Genomic DNA, 16,182 nt, shown 5'->3' with positions numbered 1-16,182 from the left:
TAAATATGCCATCCTGCTGTTTTTGTCTCCCCCTCCCTATTAGATACGGCCTTCATGTGGGTAAGACTATGCAGCTGTGGGGGACATTTTATATGGTACACCGAATGATGGCTGGGTGGCAAGGGGAGTTTATGGACTCCTCCCTTATTTATGCCAAGGGGGAAAAAGCAATCGCAAAACGTGCGTTGGTGTCCTGTCCTGGATATACTGAGCTATTTATTACACTGCGGTCGGTAAATCTCTTTTGTTTGTAAGATCCACTTGGATTTTGAAAAATTGTTTAAAAGAACAGAAAGTCCTCAGTGGTTGATACCTTTTAATGGCTAACTGAAAAGATGGTAATAATTGCAAGCTTTCGAGACTACTCAGGTCTCTTCATCAGGCATGGTATAACACAAAATCTGAAGAGTCACATATTTATACACAACAGGACTTAGAATAGTGCAGTAAAAAAAAAAAAAAAAAAAAAAAAAAAAAAAAACAAGTTATATGAAACAGAACTATCACTATGGCAGGGGGGCAAGCTGTTGTGGCCGTAAATATTGCTGCAGTTCAGTGTGAAAGTTTTATTGTCCTCTGATTAGAGTCTGGTCCGCAGAAAAAACAGCTGTGGAAAAACAAGCGCAATAGGGTCTTACCCCAATATGTAAGGGGTGGGGATAGGGGAGTGAATCTACTCACCAATTGTAGTTGTGAGAAGCCACAACTACTATAATCGCATATAACAACCGATCCAGGCTGCAGCCACCAATATGGTAGATAACAGAGAGCACAAGAGAGAGGTGTTCAATGCCGCGCCAATAGATCACTTCAGAAGATGTTCAGATCAGTGTCACTTTATTGTCATTCAGGTCGACGCGTTTCTGGGGCATCTGCCCCCTTCATCAGGACCACCAGAAGAAGAAATAACATCCAATCACTGATTGGATGTTATTTCTTCTTCTGGTGGTCCTGATGAAGGGGGCAGATGCCCCAGAAACGCGTCGACCTGAATGACAATAAAGTGACACTGATCTGAACATCTTCTGAAGTGATCTATTGGCGCGGCATTGAACACCTCTCTCTTGTGCTCTCTGTTATAGAGTCTGGTCTGGGCTGTGACATGCTCGGATGGTCAGAGGAGCACATCTTTTAACTGATGTAAAAAGACATGAATCCATGAGACACATTCATTCCTTCTCTGAATGTGTCAAAGGTCATCATAAGTTTGTACTCCCATAGTCTCCTATCTCTCTGGGACTTGAAGTTTCCTTTCAATACCAGCAATTTCATGTCCATGATGCTGTGGTCTGAGTTACAAAAATGTTTGGCCACAGGTAGATCCATCCTTTTTTCTCTAACTGTGTGGCGGTGAGAATTGATCCTTGTCCTGTCTCACCTACATACAGACCCCCAGTTGGACATTTGGTACATATAATTAAGTACACCACATTGTACTTAATTATATGTACCAAATGTCCAACTGGGGGTCTGTATGTAGGGGAGACAGGACAACAGCTCAGGACAAGGATGAATTCTCACCGCCACAGTTAGAGAAAAAAGGATGGATCTACCTGTGGCCAAACATTTTTGTAACTCAGACCACAGCATCATGGACACGAAATTGCTGGTATTGAAAGGAAACTTCAAGTCCCAGAGAGATAGGAGACTATGGGAGTACAAACTTATGATGACCTTTGACACATTCAGAGCAGGGATGAATGTGTCTCATGGATTCATGTCTTTTTACATCAGTTAAAAGATGTGCTCCTCTGACCATCCGAGCATGTCACAGCCCGGACCAGACTCTAATCAGAGGACAATAAAACTTTCACACTGAACTGCAGCAGTATTTATGGCCACAACAGTTTGCCCCCCTGCCATAGTGATAGTTCTGTTTCATATAACTTGTTTTTTTGGTTTTTTTTTTACTGCACTATTCTAAGTCCTGTTGTGTATAAATATGTGACTCTTCAGATTTTGTGTTATACCATGCCTGATGAAGAGACCTGAGTAGTCTCGAAAGCTTGCAATTATTACCATCTTTTCAGTTAGCCATTAAAAGGTATCAACCACTGAGGACTCTCTGTTCTTTTAAACAATTTTTTTATCTCTACTGGCTAACACGGTACAAAGATATATTTTACTTGGATTTTGTACATTTATTTACTTATTAAATATCTTATGTATTTCCATGTTCTTATACCGTCATCTTATAACTGTAGCCATTTTCTTAGATTATATATTATGTGTTAATTATTTGAGCATTAATTGTGTTGTATGCTTATAAATTAAATTATTTTGCACATCAGTTTTTTACTATTTATGGGCAGAGCTATGCACGGCTACCATCCAGTGGAGGAACACAGCAATTATCTTGTGAAATTTGGCTTTATTTTTCCCAGGGTTCATTTTGGTGTTACTTTGTTTAAATATAGTCCAGGGATACCCAGTTTATTTTGTCATTGTCTCCTTGTATTTTATTAAAAAAAAAAAAATTTAATTAACAAAATTAATTATTTGTTCCATTTAAGTTTTCTCCTTTCATTTTCTTTGGGGATTTGTTATATACTCTGGCAGCTGCCGGATGTAAACAGTATGAACAGAAATGACATGTTACTGCACAACAGCTGATCGGTGGGGGTGCTGTGCGTCCCATTAAAGGGAACCTGTCAGGTGCAATATGCATCCAAAACCACGAGCAGTTCTGAGTGCATATTGCTAATCCCTGCCTAACCGTCCCTGTATACACTAGCATAGATAAAGAGATCTTTAGAAAAAAAGTGTTTCAAAAGAACTTTTACCATATGCTAATGAGCGAGGGGACTAGTCCCCTGGGCATTAGTTCCCCGATCAGTCACCCCTCATTAGTATGTTAGTATGCCACTGTGGGCCCCTGTGGGTGTGCCATCATGCTAATGAATATACAGCGTCACAGGTGATCTCACTCACCTCTCCGCTGCCATCGCGTCCGACGCTGGATTTCCGCTCAGTGCGCATTACCCCAGAGTTTGGGTGATGTGCACTATGAAGCCGGGTGTACGCGTCTTAGCTTCAATCTGAAGTAGTGCTCATGATCCAAACTCCAGAGTCATGATCAATGAGCCGAAATTCAGCGTCGGACGCAATGGGAGAGGTGAGTGATCATCCTGTGACGCTGCACATTCATTAATATGTTAGCTCGCCCCGGTGGGACCCACGTCACCCCCTGCACCACCAATGCGCCTTGGCTTTTTACCAGTACTCCACACACTATCTTTGACTGCTTCAGTATCGGGAGCCACGTACTTTTGGGACCTCCAACATCCAGTCCGTTCATTCAATAGTTCACACTTTATCACGAGTGTTTTAACACAGGTGCTTTGTACCTTCAAAACGATATACCATATATGGAAATGCGAACTATTATCTTACACAAGATAGCATCTTGATTATCTGAGAGACATTACCTTTGGTGCTCCATGTGATTATTTCTCTATCATAAATAGACAAAGTCCTTGAGAAAAACCCACTGGGTTGAAACGTCGGACAATGTCAATACTTTTTTCATGAAAAAAATGAGAAATAAATAAAAAATCTTTTGAGCACGCAATTGATTTTTCTCATCCCTTCAGTCAGTGTGCCGGAGTCTCTTTTTGTATATGGACTTTCTTTCTCCAGAGCACCTGTTATAGAGGTAGTTGAGCCAGGTTTATTTCTTTACTGTCATTTACAGGGTAAGGCTATGTGCGCACGTTGCGTACATTCACTGCAGAAATTTCTGCAGCGATTTGAAGAGCACATGTGCGCTTTAAATCGCTGCAGAAATGTCCGTAGAGAAAAAAAAAAAAGCAGATTCCATGCGCTCTGCCTGCAGCTCCTGCCATAGACAGAGCAGGGGCTGCAGGCAAAGCGCACGGAAGAAGTGACATGTCACTTCTTAGAACGCAGCGCTTCGGGCAGCAGCCGAAGTGCTGCGCTCTAAGACGCCACGTGCGCACTGCTCCTGCATAATCTCCATAGACTGTGCAGGGGACGCAGGACGTATGCAGTTACGCTGCGCTACAAAGGGCAGCGTAACTGCATGTATTTATGCAACGTAGCCTAAGTCTATAGAGCCTCACTCTGACATTCCACAGACTTACACTGTAAAAGCCACGTCCGACTTTTACAATGTAAGAGATTTTGTTAGCTTGAGTAAATGGGTAAAAAATATCCTTACAGACACATTTGATTATGTGCTGATCTGCTGTACTCAGGAGGGGCGGGTGTGATGGAGCTGTGTACAGATCACTACTCCACTACTGGAGATGGTAACTGCTGATTGTGGGGATGCCCGAGCCCTACAAATCTAATATTCATGGCTCATCCTGCAGAGAGGTCATCCATATCATAGTAATGAAAAATCACGTCAATTTCAATACATAGTACAAGTGATCAAGTGAATGTAAATTCTAGACCCATAGAGACATATATACTAAAAAGTAAGAAGAAATGCTGAATATTAAAATTATAAATATTTGAAAAATGGCAAGCTATAGATTAAAGCTTGTCTCCTGGAGAAGGGGGCGCCCCGCTCCCCAGTTTACACTACCCTATATGATGCCATGCTATACCAACCAGACTCCTGGGATGATGTAGTCTGTTGCTAGGGACAACAGCCACATCTGCCCGCAGCCCTCTGCCCTGCTCCTCCTGGTGCTGGCACCTCCTACCTTGTGTCTTCACATTAGTCTCCAGTCCCTGGATAAAGCCGAGCACGGTCCGAGTGGCTACCGACCCCCTAGCCTCAAACACAGCCCCCATACAGTCCCCGAGCAGCGCCCCCAGAAGGGCACCCCGGAAGCGAGACACGAGCATGGCAGGCCGGCTGCCAATCACCGGGCCCAGGCGAGCGGCTTTCTCCGTTGTACGGAACAGTCGTGTCTATAAGCAGGTGACCCGTTGTCAATAAAGCTTTGTACGTACAAAAAAAACATGAAGCTGGAGCTGCCCGTGAGTAGCAGACGGAGGCCGCTCACCTTCCAACCTGGTCTCCAGCTCGCGCATGAACTCGCCCACTGATTCCTGGGTCACCGTCTCAAGTCCCTCGAACTCGGAGCCTAAGCAGTCCCCGACCAGTGCACCGAGCAGAGAGCCTCGGAACCGGCATAACTCAGCCATTACTGGGCGGGAAAAGCTGCACACTGACAGGAAATGCCCCGAGTCCGCACCAATAACGGGGCGGGCACAGCCGTGTGTGACAGAGCCAGTGTGCGAGCCTAGGCACACAGAAGGAGTTCATCCCAAGCTATCAGCAATGAGCCCAGGCACACTGACTGAAGGAGTTCATCCCAAGCTATCAGCAATGAGCCTAGGCACACTGACTGAAGGAGTTCATCCCAAGCTATCAGCAATGAGCCTAGGCACAGAGGAGTTCATCCCAAGCCACCAGGAATGAGCCTAGGCACACAGAAGGAGTTCATCCAAAGCTATCAGCAATGAGCCTAGGCACAGAGGAGTTCATCCCAAGCCACCAGGAATGAGCCTAGGCACAGAGGAGTTCATCCCAAGCTATCAGCAATGAGCCTAGGCACACTGACTGAAGGAGTTCATCCCAAGCTATCAGCAATGAGCCTAGGCACACTGACTGAAGGAGTTCATCCAAAGCTATCAGCAATGAGCCTAGGCACACTGACTGAAGGAGTTCATCCCAAGCTATCAGCAATGAGCCTAGGCACACTGACTGAAGGAGTTCATCCCAAGCTATCAGCAATGAGCCTAGGCACACTGACTGAAGGAGTTCATCCAAAGCTATCAGCAATGAGCCTAGGCACACTGACTGAAGGAGTTCATCCCAAGCTATCAGCAATGAGCCTAGGCACAGAGGAGTTCATCCCAAGCCACCAGGAATGAGCCTAGGCATACTGACTGAAGGAGTTCATCCCAAGCTATCAGCAATGAGCCTAGGCACACTGACTGAAGGAGTTCATCCCAAGCTATCAGCAATGAGCCTAGGCACACTGACTGAAGGAGTTCATCCCAAGCTATCAGCAATGAGCCTAGGCACACTGACTGAAGGAGTTCATCCCAAGCTATCAGCAATGAGCCTAGGCACACTGACTGAAGGAGTTCATCCAAAGCTATCAGCAATGAGCCTAGGCACACTGACTGAAGGAGTTCATCCCAAGCTATCAGCAATGAGCCTAGGCACAGAGGAGTTCATCCCAAGCCACCAGGAATGAGCCTAGGCATACTGACTGAAGGAGTTCATCCAAAGCTATCAGGAATGAGCCTAGGCATACAGGAGTTCATCCCAAGTCACCAGGAATGAGCCTAGGCACACTGACTGAAGGAGTTCATCCCAAGCTATCAGCAATGAGCCTAGGCACACTGACTGAAGGAGTTCATCCCAAGCTATCAGCAATGAGCCTAGGCACACTGACTGAAGGAGTTCATCCCAAGCTATCAGCAATGAGCCTAGGCACACTGACTGAAGGAGTTCATCCCAAGCTATCAGCAATGAGCCTAGGCACACTGACTGAAGGAGTTCATCCCAAGCTATCAGCAATGAGCCTAGGCACAGAGGAGTTCATCCCAAGCCACCAGGAATGAGCCTAGGCATACTGACTGAAGGAGTTCATCCAAAGCTATCAGCAATGAGCCTAGGCACACTGACTGAAGGAGTTCATCCAAAGCTATCAGCAATGAGCCTAGGCACAGAGGAGTTCATCCCAAGCCACCAGGAATGAGCCTAGGCATACTGACTGAAGGAGTTCATCCCAAGCTATCAGGAATGAGCCTAGGCACACTGACTGAAGGAGTTCATCCCAAGCTATCAGCAATGAGCCTAGGCACACTGACTGAAGGAGTTCATCCCAAGCTATCAGCAATGAGCCTAGGCACAGAGGAGTTCATCCCAAGCCACCAGGAATGAGCCTAGGCATACTGACTGAAAGCTTGGGATGAACTCCTTCAGTCAGTGTGCCTAGACTCATTCCTGATAGCTTTGGATGAACTCCATCAGGAATGAGTCTAGGCACACTGACTGAAGGAGTTCATCCCAAGCTATCAGCAATGAGCCTAGGCACAGTGGAGTTCATCCCAAGCCACCAGGAATGAGCCTAGGCATACTGACTGAAGGAGTTCATCCAAAGCTATCAGGAATGAGCCTAGGCATACAGGAGTTCATCCCAAGTCACCAGGAATGAGCCTAGGCACAATGACTGAAGGAGTTCATCCAAAGCTATCAGGAATGAGCCTAGGCACACTGACTGAAGGAGTTCATCCAAAGCTATCAGGAATGAGCCTAGGCACACTGACTGAAGGAGTTCATCCAAAGCTATCAGGAATGAGTCTAGGTACACTGACTGAGACCCACAACACACATCTGTTTTTTTGTACGTGTGCGGTACGTATTTGCACGTACCGGAGACACGTACACACGGAGACCCATGTTATTCAATGGTAGATGGCACACACACGTAAAATCACACGGAACGTGTGTCCGTGTGATAAGTACGTGTGTGCGTTTTTCTGCATGGACGACAAGTCCGTTTTTGGCCGGCAGCACGCAGGCACAGACCCGCTAAATTCTATGGGTCCGTGCCTGCACGGACCGCACACAGAGTATGTCCGTGTTCAGCACGTTTCGTGCGTGTGCGTATTTACACTAGCGATCTTATTTTTATTTTTTTTAAATTAAATTCAGTATACTTACCTTTTTTTCTGCTGTTCTCAGTCATACTTACATTGGCGCTCGGTTTTTTTCTTCCCCCGGCTCATACCGCTCCCTGATCACCAGCGCGGCGAGGAACAGCTGTGCAGAGAATACGCGGCAACAATTACTTTGAATATGCCGGCCGCTCATTAATCAATCTCGTATTCCCTGCTTTCCCCACCCACAGACGCCTGTGATTGGTTGCAGTCAGACACGCCCCCCACGCTGAGTGACAGGTGTCTCACTGCACCCAATCACAGCAGCCAGTAGGCGTGTCTATACTGTGCAGTAAAATAAATAAATAATTAAAAAAACCGGCGTGCGAGTAGTAAGGGGGCCATATGTCTCGTCAAATCTGACAGGTGCCCCGCCCCTATCAAACCCTATCAAAGTGTATTAAACACACCCCCTCCCCTCTCCTGACAGGCCCTATATTTTATAGGCTTTTGATTAGGCTTTTGATTAGGGATTTGATAGTGCAACTACACAGGCCCTATATTTTATAGGCTTTTGATTAGGCTTTTGATTAGGGATTTGATAGTGCAATCCTGATAGTGTAAATGCTTAATCCCACTATTTTATTCACTGATTATGAGAAATCTGATTTAGTGTAATTGTTTGGAATCATACCATTTTATTCAGTGTGGTTTTGTTGCAGAATTCATTCTGCTAGTGTAATTTGATTGGGCATATTATGTATATGGCCAAATTTATTTTATAGGCGTTTGATACAGAATTCATTCTGATAGTGTAATATGGTTGGGCATATTATGTATATGGCCAATTATACTATTACGCGTCTTATGCTATATAGCATTTCTTATAGCACCCATTCTGATAGTGTAATTTGGTTGGGCATATTATGTATATGGCCAATTATACTATTACGCATTTCTTATAGCACCCATGTAGAAAGTTTGTGTTTTATACTGTTTGTATAAAAATGAAAGACAGGTTGTGTTTTATACTGTTTGTATAAAATGAAAGACAGACACACTATCAAAATTTAAAAAGTTTATTGCTCAGAATTTAATTACATTCAGTTGCACATCAATTCAGTAGGAATGCAAAACGTCATATACATTACACTTGTAAAACAGTACAATATAAAATTATAATCACTGGCATAATACACTATTTAATAATACACATATGTTACGTCTCTTACATAATTATTTAGAGCATCACAATTCATCAGTCCAGCTGTTACATTGTGAGCCACATTGATTGCAGTATCGGGAAAGTCCTTTTTTTAGGCAGCAAACTTGCTTGTGTCAAACCTAATGGAGAATGTAAAGATTGAATTGGACGGCGTGGTGTCGATAGAGTCTGAGGTTTAGATATGCCACTAGCTTCATTGATGGGCATTTTTAAGCTGTCTAAAAGCGCTCTAGTAGTGGGATTACCCACTATGGTAGACGGTATATTTAACTCGGCCATTGCCTGCATAAACGTATTCCATCCCTGGGGTAAATTTCTGTTAGTCAAGGCATGGCTCTGTGTTGTATTACGTACTAAATCCAACATGTTCGATCCCGGTATTACAGAACCTCTGAAAATAAACTCGTTTTTATCATTCCACGATGTAATATTTTTGTTCTGCAGCAGTCTGTTTAGTAAAAATTCTGCATTCTTTTTATATCGCTGGTTTACATGACTTACAATTTCAATGGCTGTTTTGTTTTCATTAGGGTCTGAATTTGACAATTGCTGATGATCAGACTCGGGAGTGTTAATGATCTTTAAAGTTGATAATTCCATCGCATCGTGTTTAGCATGAACCAAGTATCTCTGTAGTACATCGCTATATTTTTTAATTTTCACATCGTCTGGTATGTCACGACGCTGTAAAATTTCGCTAATTTCATCATCAAGGCGGCGAATAACATTCTGTCGTATGTTGCCGCTAACTGGAGGGTATAGTTTGATTAGTTCTTGTTTGGGGACTAGATACATTTTCTCTGTATGTTGCATTATTTGCCCGTGAGTAGACTTGTTATTATCGGGATTGCAAAGCCTAAAAGAGGACCTATAAACCCGCCGGTCTGCTTTAGTAGACGTTTCTTTTTCTTTATGGGCTGTGATTTATCACTCAGGGTTCTTATAGCTTTACGCCACTTCTTTAGTATATTTTTTTGCCGCTTTTTCAGAGGAATTCGCCCTTTCAAGATGTTTAATGCAATCTCTGCAATGGCTGTAATTAAATCACGGCTCGCATTGCATAAAATAGTTTTTCTGACAGCAGGAGTTGCCTTCACCAGCGTTTTTAAGAGAGCCCAGTTACGCCGGATTCTCTCAGACATCTTTACAACACTGCGTGCACAGCATAGAATGTCTGATTTAGTGTAAAATTCAGTTTTTAGAAGTAATTTTCTTTTGGATATATACAGCTGGCATAGCTGGTGGAAACAACCCCGTCCTTAAACGAAGATCCTCAGGGGTATTGGCTCTCAAGTCTACCAGCAAATACCCATAAGGCTCCCGTGTGGCATCCTCAAAAGCTTCTAAGAAGAAGCGCGTTTTTCCGGGGTACATTTGGCGTGCTAACGTAACAATTTGTAATTTATCTCGAGGATTATTAAAAAGTACCATGTACTTTGTGTTCAAATTTATCGTGCGACTTTTCTTACCCTGACAAAACATGTTTTGTACCAGGTAGAAAATGCTGAGGTTTCTGTGGTGTACATACTTGGTAAATGCTTTTTCTATCTCGCAGTTATCACTAGCACTCTCCATTAGGTCATCAACAATAGTCAAATTTACCTTGTCAGGCGGGAATAAGTCATCATCTACGAATGTATGCGGCAGACCCTCCACAAATCTGATGTTGGGAAAAGAGAGAGAAACTTCATCATACAGTTTTTGCCAGCATGAATAAAACCAAACAATATTATCGGGTTTGTGCGAAAAATGGGTTTCAATATTATGTAATAACTGTTTTACGAAATAACTTTTTCCAGAATTAGATGGCCCTGCTAGAATACAGGAGAATGGGTGCTGCAGTCTCGGGTCCATCATGATCCGCAACTAATAGCCGAATGGAAGGGTGGTAAAATCGTCTAACAGCCGGCGCTTTGTGTAAACACACTTTTGTGTTTTGCGTAATGGCCTTGTTTCGATATCCCAGTACTTTTTATTTCTCACAATACCCGATTGTTCAATGATAATACGTCTCTGGGTTTCTGCGTCACAATTACGCGGATAGTCCAGTACTAAATCTTTTAGACTGTTGAAATTAATAGATTGTGTGTTAGCAACATTGAGTGTTATACCCTTCACTTTTAAAACAGTTTTGCCATTATTGAGTTTGTATCCGTAGGTTTTTGGGCCCGCAGATACAAATTCGGTGATGTAAGTGTCCTCGGGTATCTCACTGGTCAATTCCCCCAGGTAATCACCTAAAGTCGGGTTCCACTCACCATCTCTCTGCACAAAAATAACTGAATCTGTGTCGTGATAAAGACACCTTTCCTGCAACCGGTCCAGCAGAGAATAAAGCTCTAGTCTGGCATACGCCGTTGTAAAACAGGCAATAAAAATGTTTGTGTTTTTGTTGACGGTGTGGTGTCCTTTTGCATATTTCCAATTAATGGTCGCTGTTTCATCATCAATAAAATGAAGCATTGAAACGTCATAGTACGGTAGAAACACATGCTGAAAAAGCTCATCGGGGTCACTAACAATGCTGGTACAAGGTAAATTAGATCGCTGTGCAAACTTACCCCATAAAGAATTTAAAAACAGCTTAGATATTTGCCTCTTAGCCGGATTCACGCCTATATCTTCATGGTGCAACTGCACACCTTCTCTCTCTAGAAAACAGTCAATGTATTGCTGTTTCTTGGCGTCATCAGTGCACCAGCTGGGATAGCCGGAAGCTTCCTGCTTATCCCTAAGATGTAATTTAATGTACGGGGCAAACAGATCATCACTGGTTTCAGGAAAATGCCAGATTTCATAGATGTGCGCTATCCTGTAGCCTTTTTCTACAGCCAGCTCGATCTCTATAGTGCACCATGTACCTGTCAGAGACCTTTCTTCGTCAGTATGACCGCAAACCTCTGTCTGTGAATTTTCAGCGCATGTGTAGCAAAGAGGGAACATTAATTTTTTGTTGAGTTTTACTGGCAGAACAGGAAAAAATAAATCTCTTGGGGGGTAGACCTTGACTTTGGCAATGCCAAAGTATTTTTTAATGAAACCAAAATTCTCATAGATAATGTGCGGATGGCCTACAGGGTAGGTTTTAGTTTTGTTTACAAAGGGGTACAGGCTTGTGAAATCATAGTAATGTAATGTTTCCCCATCTTCCAGACTGTGATAGAGTTTAATGGCGTTAGTACGACCCCCATAAAGTGCATCACGGGGCTCTAAAGGTTTGGGGAAATCCATTTCAAGAAGAAATGATTGAAGGTTGGAATCTTTTTCAATCATTTCATTCCACTCATGCTCCCAAATCAATCTCACTGTGTAGCCCCAGTACTGCAAGTAACGCTTTTTAGCTAGAAAGGCATAATATAACTGGCCATAGGATGTGTTTGTGACCTTATTTGTGTCATTTTCATTATAACATACAGGGCAGCCATGGTAAAAACAACCCTGAAATTCAAAGGCTATGTGTTGGTTGTTAACACAGGCATAACCGTCTAAAAAATATTTCCCGACTTGTTTTTCACCACCTCTCAAAGCATGCTGAATGGCGATGTTCTCTGTGTGTGCTACATACATGAGCCACTGTATAGCGGGGGACGAAAAACGCTTTTTTGTTTTGTGATAATTATCACCAGGTAAAATGGCGATGGTCTGTTTTGGAAGAAATTTAAACCTGTACATGGCCATGCATACAGATGCCAAGGTGATGAGCTGAAACGGATCAACACATCTGGGCACTACAATTTTTTTCTTTTCTCGTTTACAGTATATGCTAACATTTTTCCTCGTCATGTCCATAACCCGCTCTCTATAGAGTTCACACGAGCGTCTCAGAATCTCAACATCTTGTTTGCAATAAGATTTTAGCTCAGACTTAAAGTCAAAAATGGTGTCTGTCTGGGCATCATACCACCCCATAAACTCACCTTTCTCACTAGGTGTCATATACTCCACCCCGTAATATTTTACAGGTGGTAGGGGACCCACATAGTTTTGATTTTCCTCAGTATTAAAAAAGTGTGGGAAATGACCTTTTGAACCCGAAAAACCCATAGCTTGTGGTAGCTTACTAAGCTTCATGGGGATGAAATTGAGCGAGTCTATGAATCTTATTCCCAAATCAGGTAACGTCACACACAAGAGACGACCACCTTGGGCTATCAGCTTCACTTGTAGTTTTTCAGCAATCAACTCCTTAACAATAAAGTAACCGTCATATCTGCCGGCATTGTGGGCTATACACGTATAGCCTGAAAATTTACCGCTGGTTAAAAACTGAACAAAGTCATGAGTGCATGTTTTACCTTCAAACTCCCAGGAAGGGTGTCCATACAGCGTTGTGGCATAAATGTAATTTGGGATGTGCGTGCCTGTCTCCTGCATGCATTCAAAGTCATAAAACATATATCGATCTGTCTCGCCCTTTGGTACATACTGCTGCATGTAACAAAGATGATCATCAAACTTATTTAGGCGCATGCGACAAACAGAGCAACGCAGACCGCTACATTTATGCTCAGTCTCGCTATTTCTGTACACAAAATGGTGACATTCATCACAAAATGTTTTCATCCTGCAGAATGTTGGGTTATCTACAGCTAATTGCATGTGGTTATCTAAGCACCTGCTCGAGCGACAATAGACACGACAGATAGGACACCGAGGTTGTTCCGCAACAGGGCTTTCCACACAGGCCTCTTTTTGACAGGCTTTACAAAAATACTGACAAGAATGATTATATTTGTGATGAAACACCGAATTGCATCTTTCACAAAAGTAAGCCTCACCGATAAAACCCTTCATATTTTTGATTCCATAGTAGTGATTATCATGATGCAATATGAATACGGTTTTGACCCTAGCTGTATTAGCTGTTTGAAAGTACCGCCAATCACCCTTATTGTAGTACAACACTTTAATTGTGACGTCCAGATGATTCTCAAAATCTGCAATATCGCTAAAGCTTACTAGCTGACTCTCAGGGATACCCAGGGCTGTGTGTATGCTTTTAGCGCGGCTCAATAAAATGGCGTCACTGACATCTGTGTCAGCCATCACTGCACACACACTAACAGCAAAACACAGATTTGTGCTGTAATTGTTAAAATCACAGCACAAATCTGTGTTTTGCTGTTAGTGTGTGTGCAGTGATGGCTGACACAGATGTCAGTGACGCCATTTTATTGAGCCGCGCTAAAAGCATACACACAGCCCTGGGTATCCCTGAGAGTCAGCTAGTAAGCTTTAGCGATATTGCAGATTTTGAGAATCATCTGGACGTCACAATTAAAGTGTTGTACTACAATAAGGGTGATTGGCGGTACTTTCAAACAGCTAATACAGCTAGGGTCAAAACCGTATTCATATTGCATCATGATAATCACTACTATGGAATCAAAAATATGAAGGGTTTTATCGGTGAGGCTTACTTTTGTGAAAGATGCAATTCGGTGTTTCATCACAAATATAATCATTCTTGTCAGTATTTTTGTAAAGCCTGTCAAAAAGAGGCCTGTGTGGAAAGCCCTGTTGCGGAACAACCTCGGTGTCCTATCTGTCGTGTCTATTGTCGCTCGAGCAGGTGCTTAGATAACCACATGCAATTAGCTGTAGATAACCCAACATTCTGCAGGATGAAAACATTTTGTGATGAATGTCACCATTTTGTGTACAGAAATAGCGAGACTGAGCATAAATGTAGCGGTCTGCGTTGCTCTGTTTGTCGCATGCGCCTAAATAAGTTTGATGATCATCTTTGTTACATGCAGCAGTATGTACCAAAGGGCGAGACAGATCGATATATGTTTTATGACTTTGAATGCATGCAGGAGACAGGCACGCACATCCCAAATTACATTTATGCCACAACGCTGTATGGACACCCTTCCTGGGAGTTTGAAGGTAAAACATGCACTCATGACTTTGTTCAGTTTTTAACCAGCGGTAAATTTTCAGGCTATACGTGTATAGCCCACAATGCCGGCAGATATGACGGTTACTTTATTGTTAAGGAGTTGATTGCTGAAAAACTACAAGTGAAGCTGATAGCCCAAGGTGGTCGTCTCTTGTGTGTGACGTTACCTGATTTGGGAATAAGATTCATAGACTCGCTCAATTTCATCCCCATGAAGCTTAGTAAGCTACCACAAGCTATGGGTTTTTCGGGTTCAAAAGGTCATTTCCCACACTTTTTTAATACTGAGGAAAATCAAAACTATGTGGGTCCCCTACCACCTGTAAAATATTACGGGGTGGAGTATATGACACCTAGTGAGAAAGGTGAGTTTATGGGGTGGTATGATGCCCAGACAGACACCATTTTTGACTTTAAGTCTGAGCTAAAATCTTATTGCAAACAAGATGTTGAGATTCTGAGACGCTCGTGTGAACTCTATAGAGAGCGGGTTATGGACATGACGAGGAAAAATGTTAGCATATACTGTAAACGAGAAAAGAAAAAAATTGTAGTGCCCAGATGTGTTGATCCGTTTCAGCTCATCACCTTGGCATCTGTATGCATGGCCATGTACAGGTTTAAATTTCTTCCAAAACAGACCATCGCCATTTTACCTGGTGATAATCATCACAAAACAAAAAAGCGTTTTTCGTCCCCCGCTATACAGTGGCTCATGTATGTAGCACACACAGAGAACATCGCCATTCAGCATGCTTTGAGAGGTGGTGAAAAACAAGTCGGGAAATATTTTTTAGACGGTTATGCCTGTGTTAACAACCAACACATAGCCTTTGAATTTCAGGGTTGTTTTTACCATGGCTGCCCTGTATGTTATAATGAAAATGACACAAATAAGGTCACAAACACATCCTATGGCCAGTTATATTATGCCTTTCTAGCTAAAAAGCGTTACTTGCAGTACTGGGGCTACACAGTGAGATTGATTTGGGAGCATGAGTGGAATGAAATGATTGAAAAAGATTCCAACCTTCAATCATTTCTTCTTGAAATGGATTTCCCCAAACCTTTAGAGCCCCGTGATGCACTTTATGGGGGTCGTACTAACGCCATTAAACTCTATCACAGTCTGGAAGATGGGGAAACATTACATTACTATGATTTCACAAGCCTGTACCCCTTTGTAAACAAAACTAAAACCTACCCTGTAGGCCATCCGCACATTATCTATGAGAATTTTGGTTTCATTAAAAAATACTTTGGCATTGCCAAAGTCAAGGTCTACCCCCCAAGAGATTTATTTTTTCCTGTTCTGCCAGTAAAACTCAACAAAAAATTAATGTTCCCTCTTTGCTACACATGCGCTGAAAATTCACAGACAGAGGTTTGCGGTCATACTGACGAAGAAAGGTCTCTGACAGGTACATGGTGCACTATAGAGATCGAGCTGGCTGTAGAA

General features: G+C 42.9%; 1 protein-coding gene across 2 annotated transcripts in view; it reads right to left on the bottom strand.

Moving 5' to 3' along the window:
* Window positions 1–5,166, bottom strand: part of ADPRS (ADP-ribosylserine hydrolase) — a 52,404-nt gene extending 47,238 nt beyond the window's left edge. The window contains exon 1 of one of the 2 annotated variants that reach the window (XM_075336032.1): window positions 4,980–5,166. In XM_075336032.1, the coding sequence (XP_075192147.1) occupies window positions 4,980–5,121 (142 nt within the window). In that variant the 5' untranslated portion in view covers window positions 5,122–5,166. Of the gene's footprint in view, window positions 1–4,673; window positions 4,882–4,979 lie in introns of those variants that run through there. The other variant, XM_075336031.1, reaches the window with a different exon arrangement.
* Between the last annotated feature and the right edge of the window lie 11,016 nt (window positions 5,167–16,182).

The sequence above is a fragment of the Anomaloglossus baeobatrachus genome, chromosome 2 (genome assembly GCF_048569485.1).
Source record: "Anomaloglossus baeobatrachus isolate aAnoBae1 chromosome 2, aAnoBae1.hap1, whole genome shotgun sequence".
Taxonomy (NCBI): Eukaryota; Metazoa; Chordata; class Amphibia; order Anura; family Aromobatidae; genus Anomaloglossus; species Anomaloglossus baeobatrachus.
Note: the sequence above shows the minus strand (reverse complement) of the source record. Positions and strands in the feature narration are given on the sequence as shown.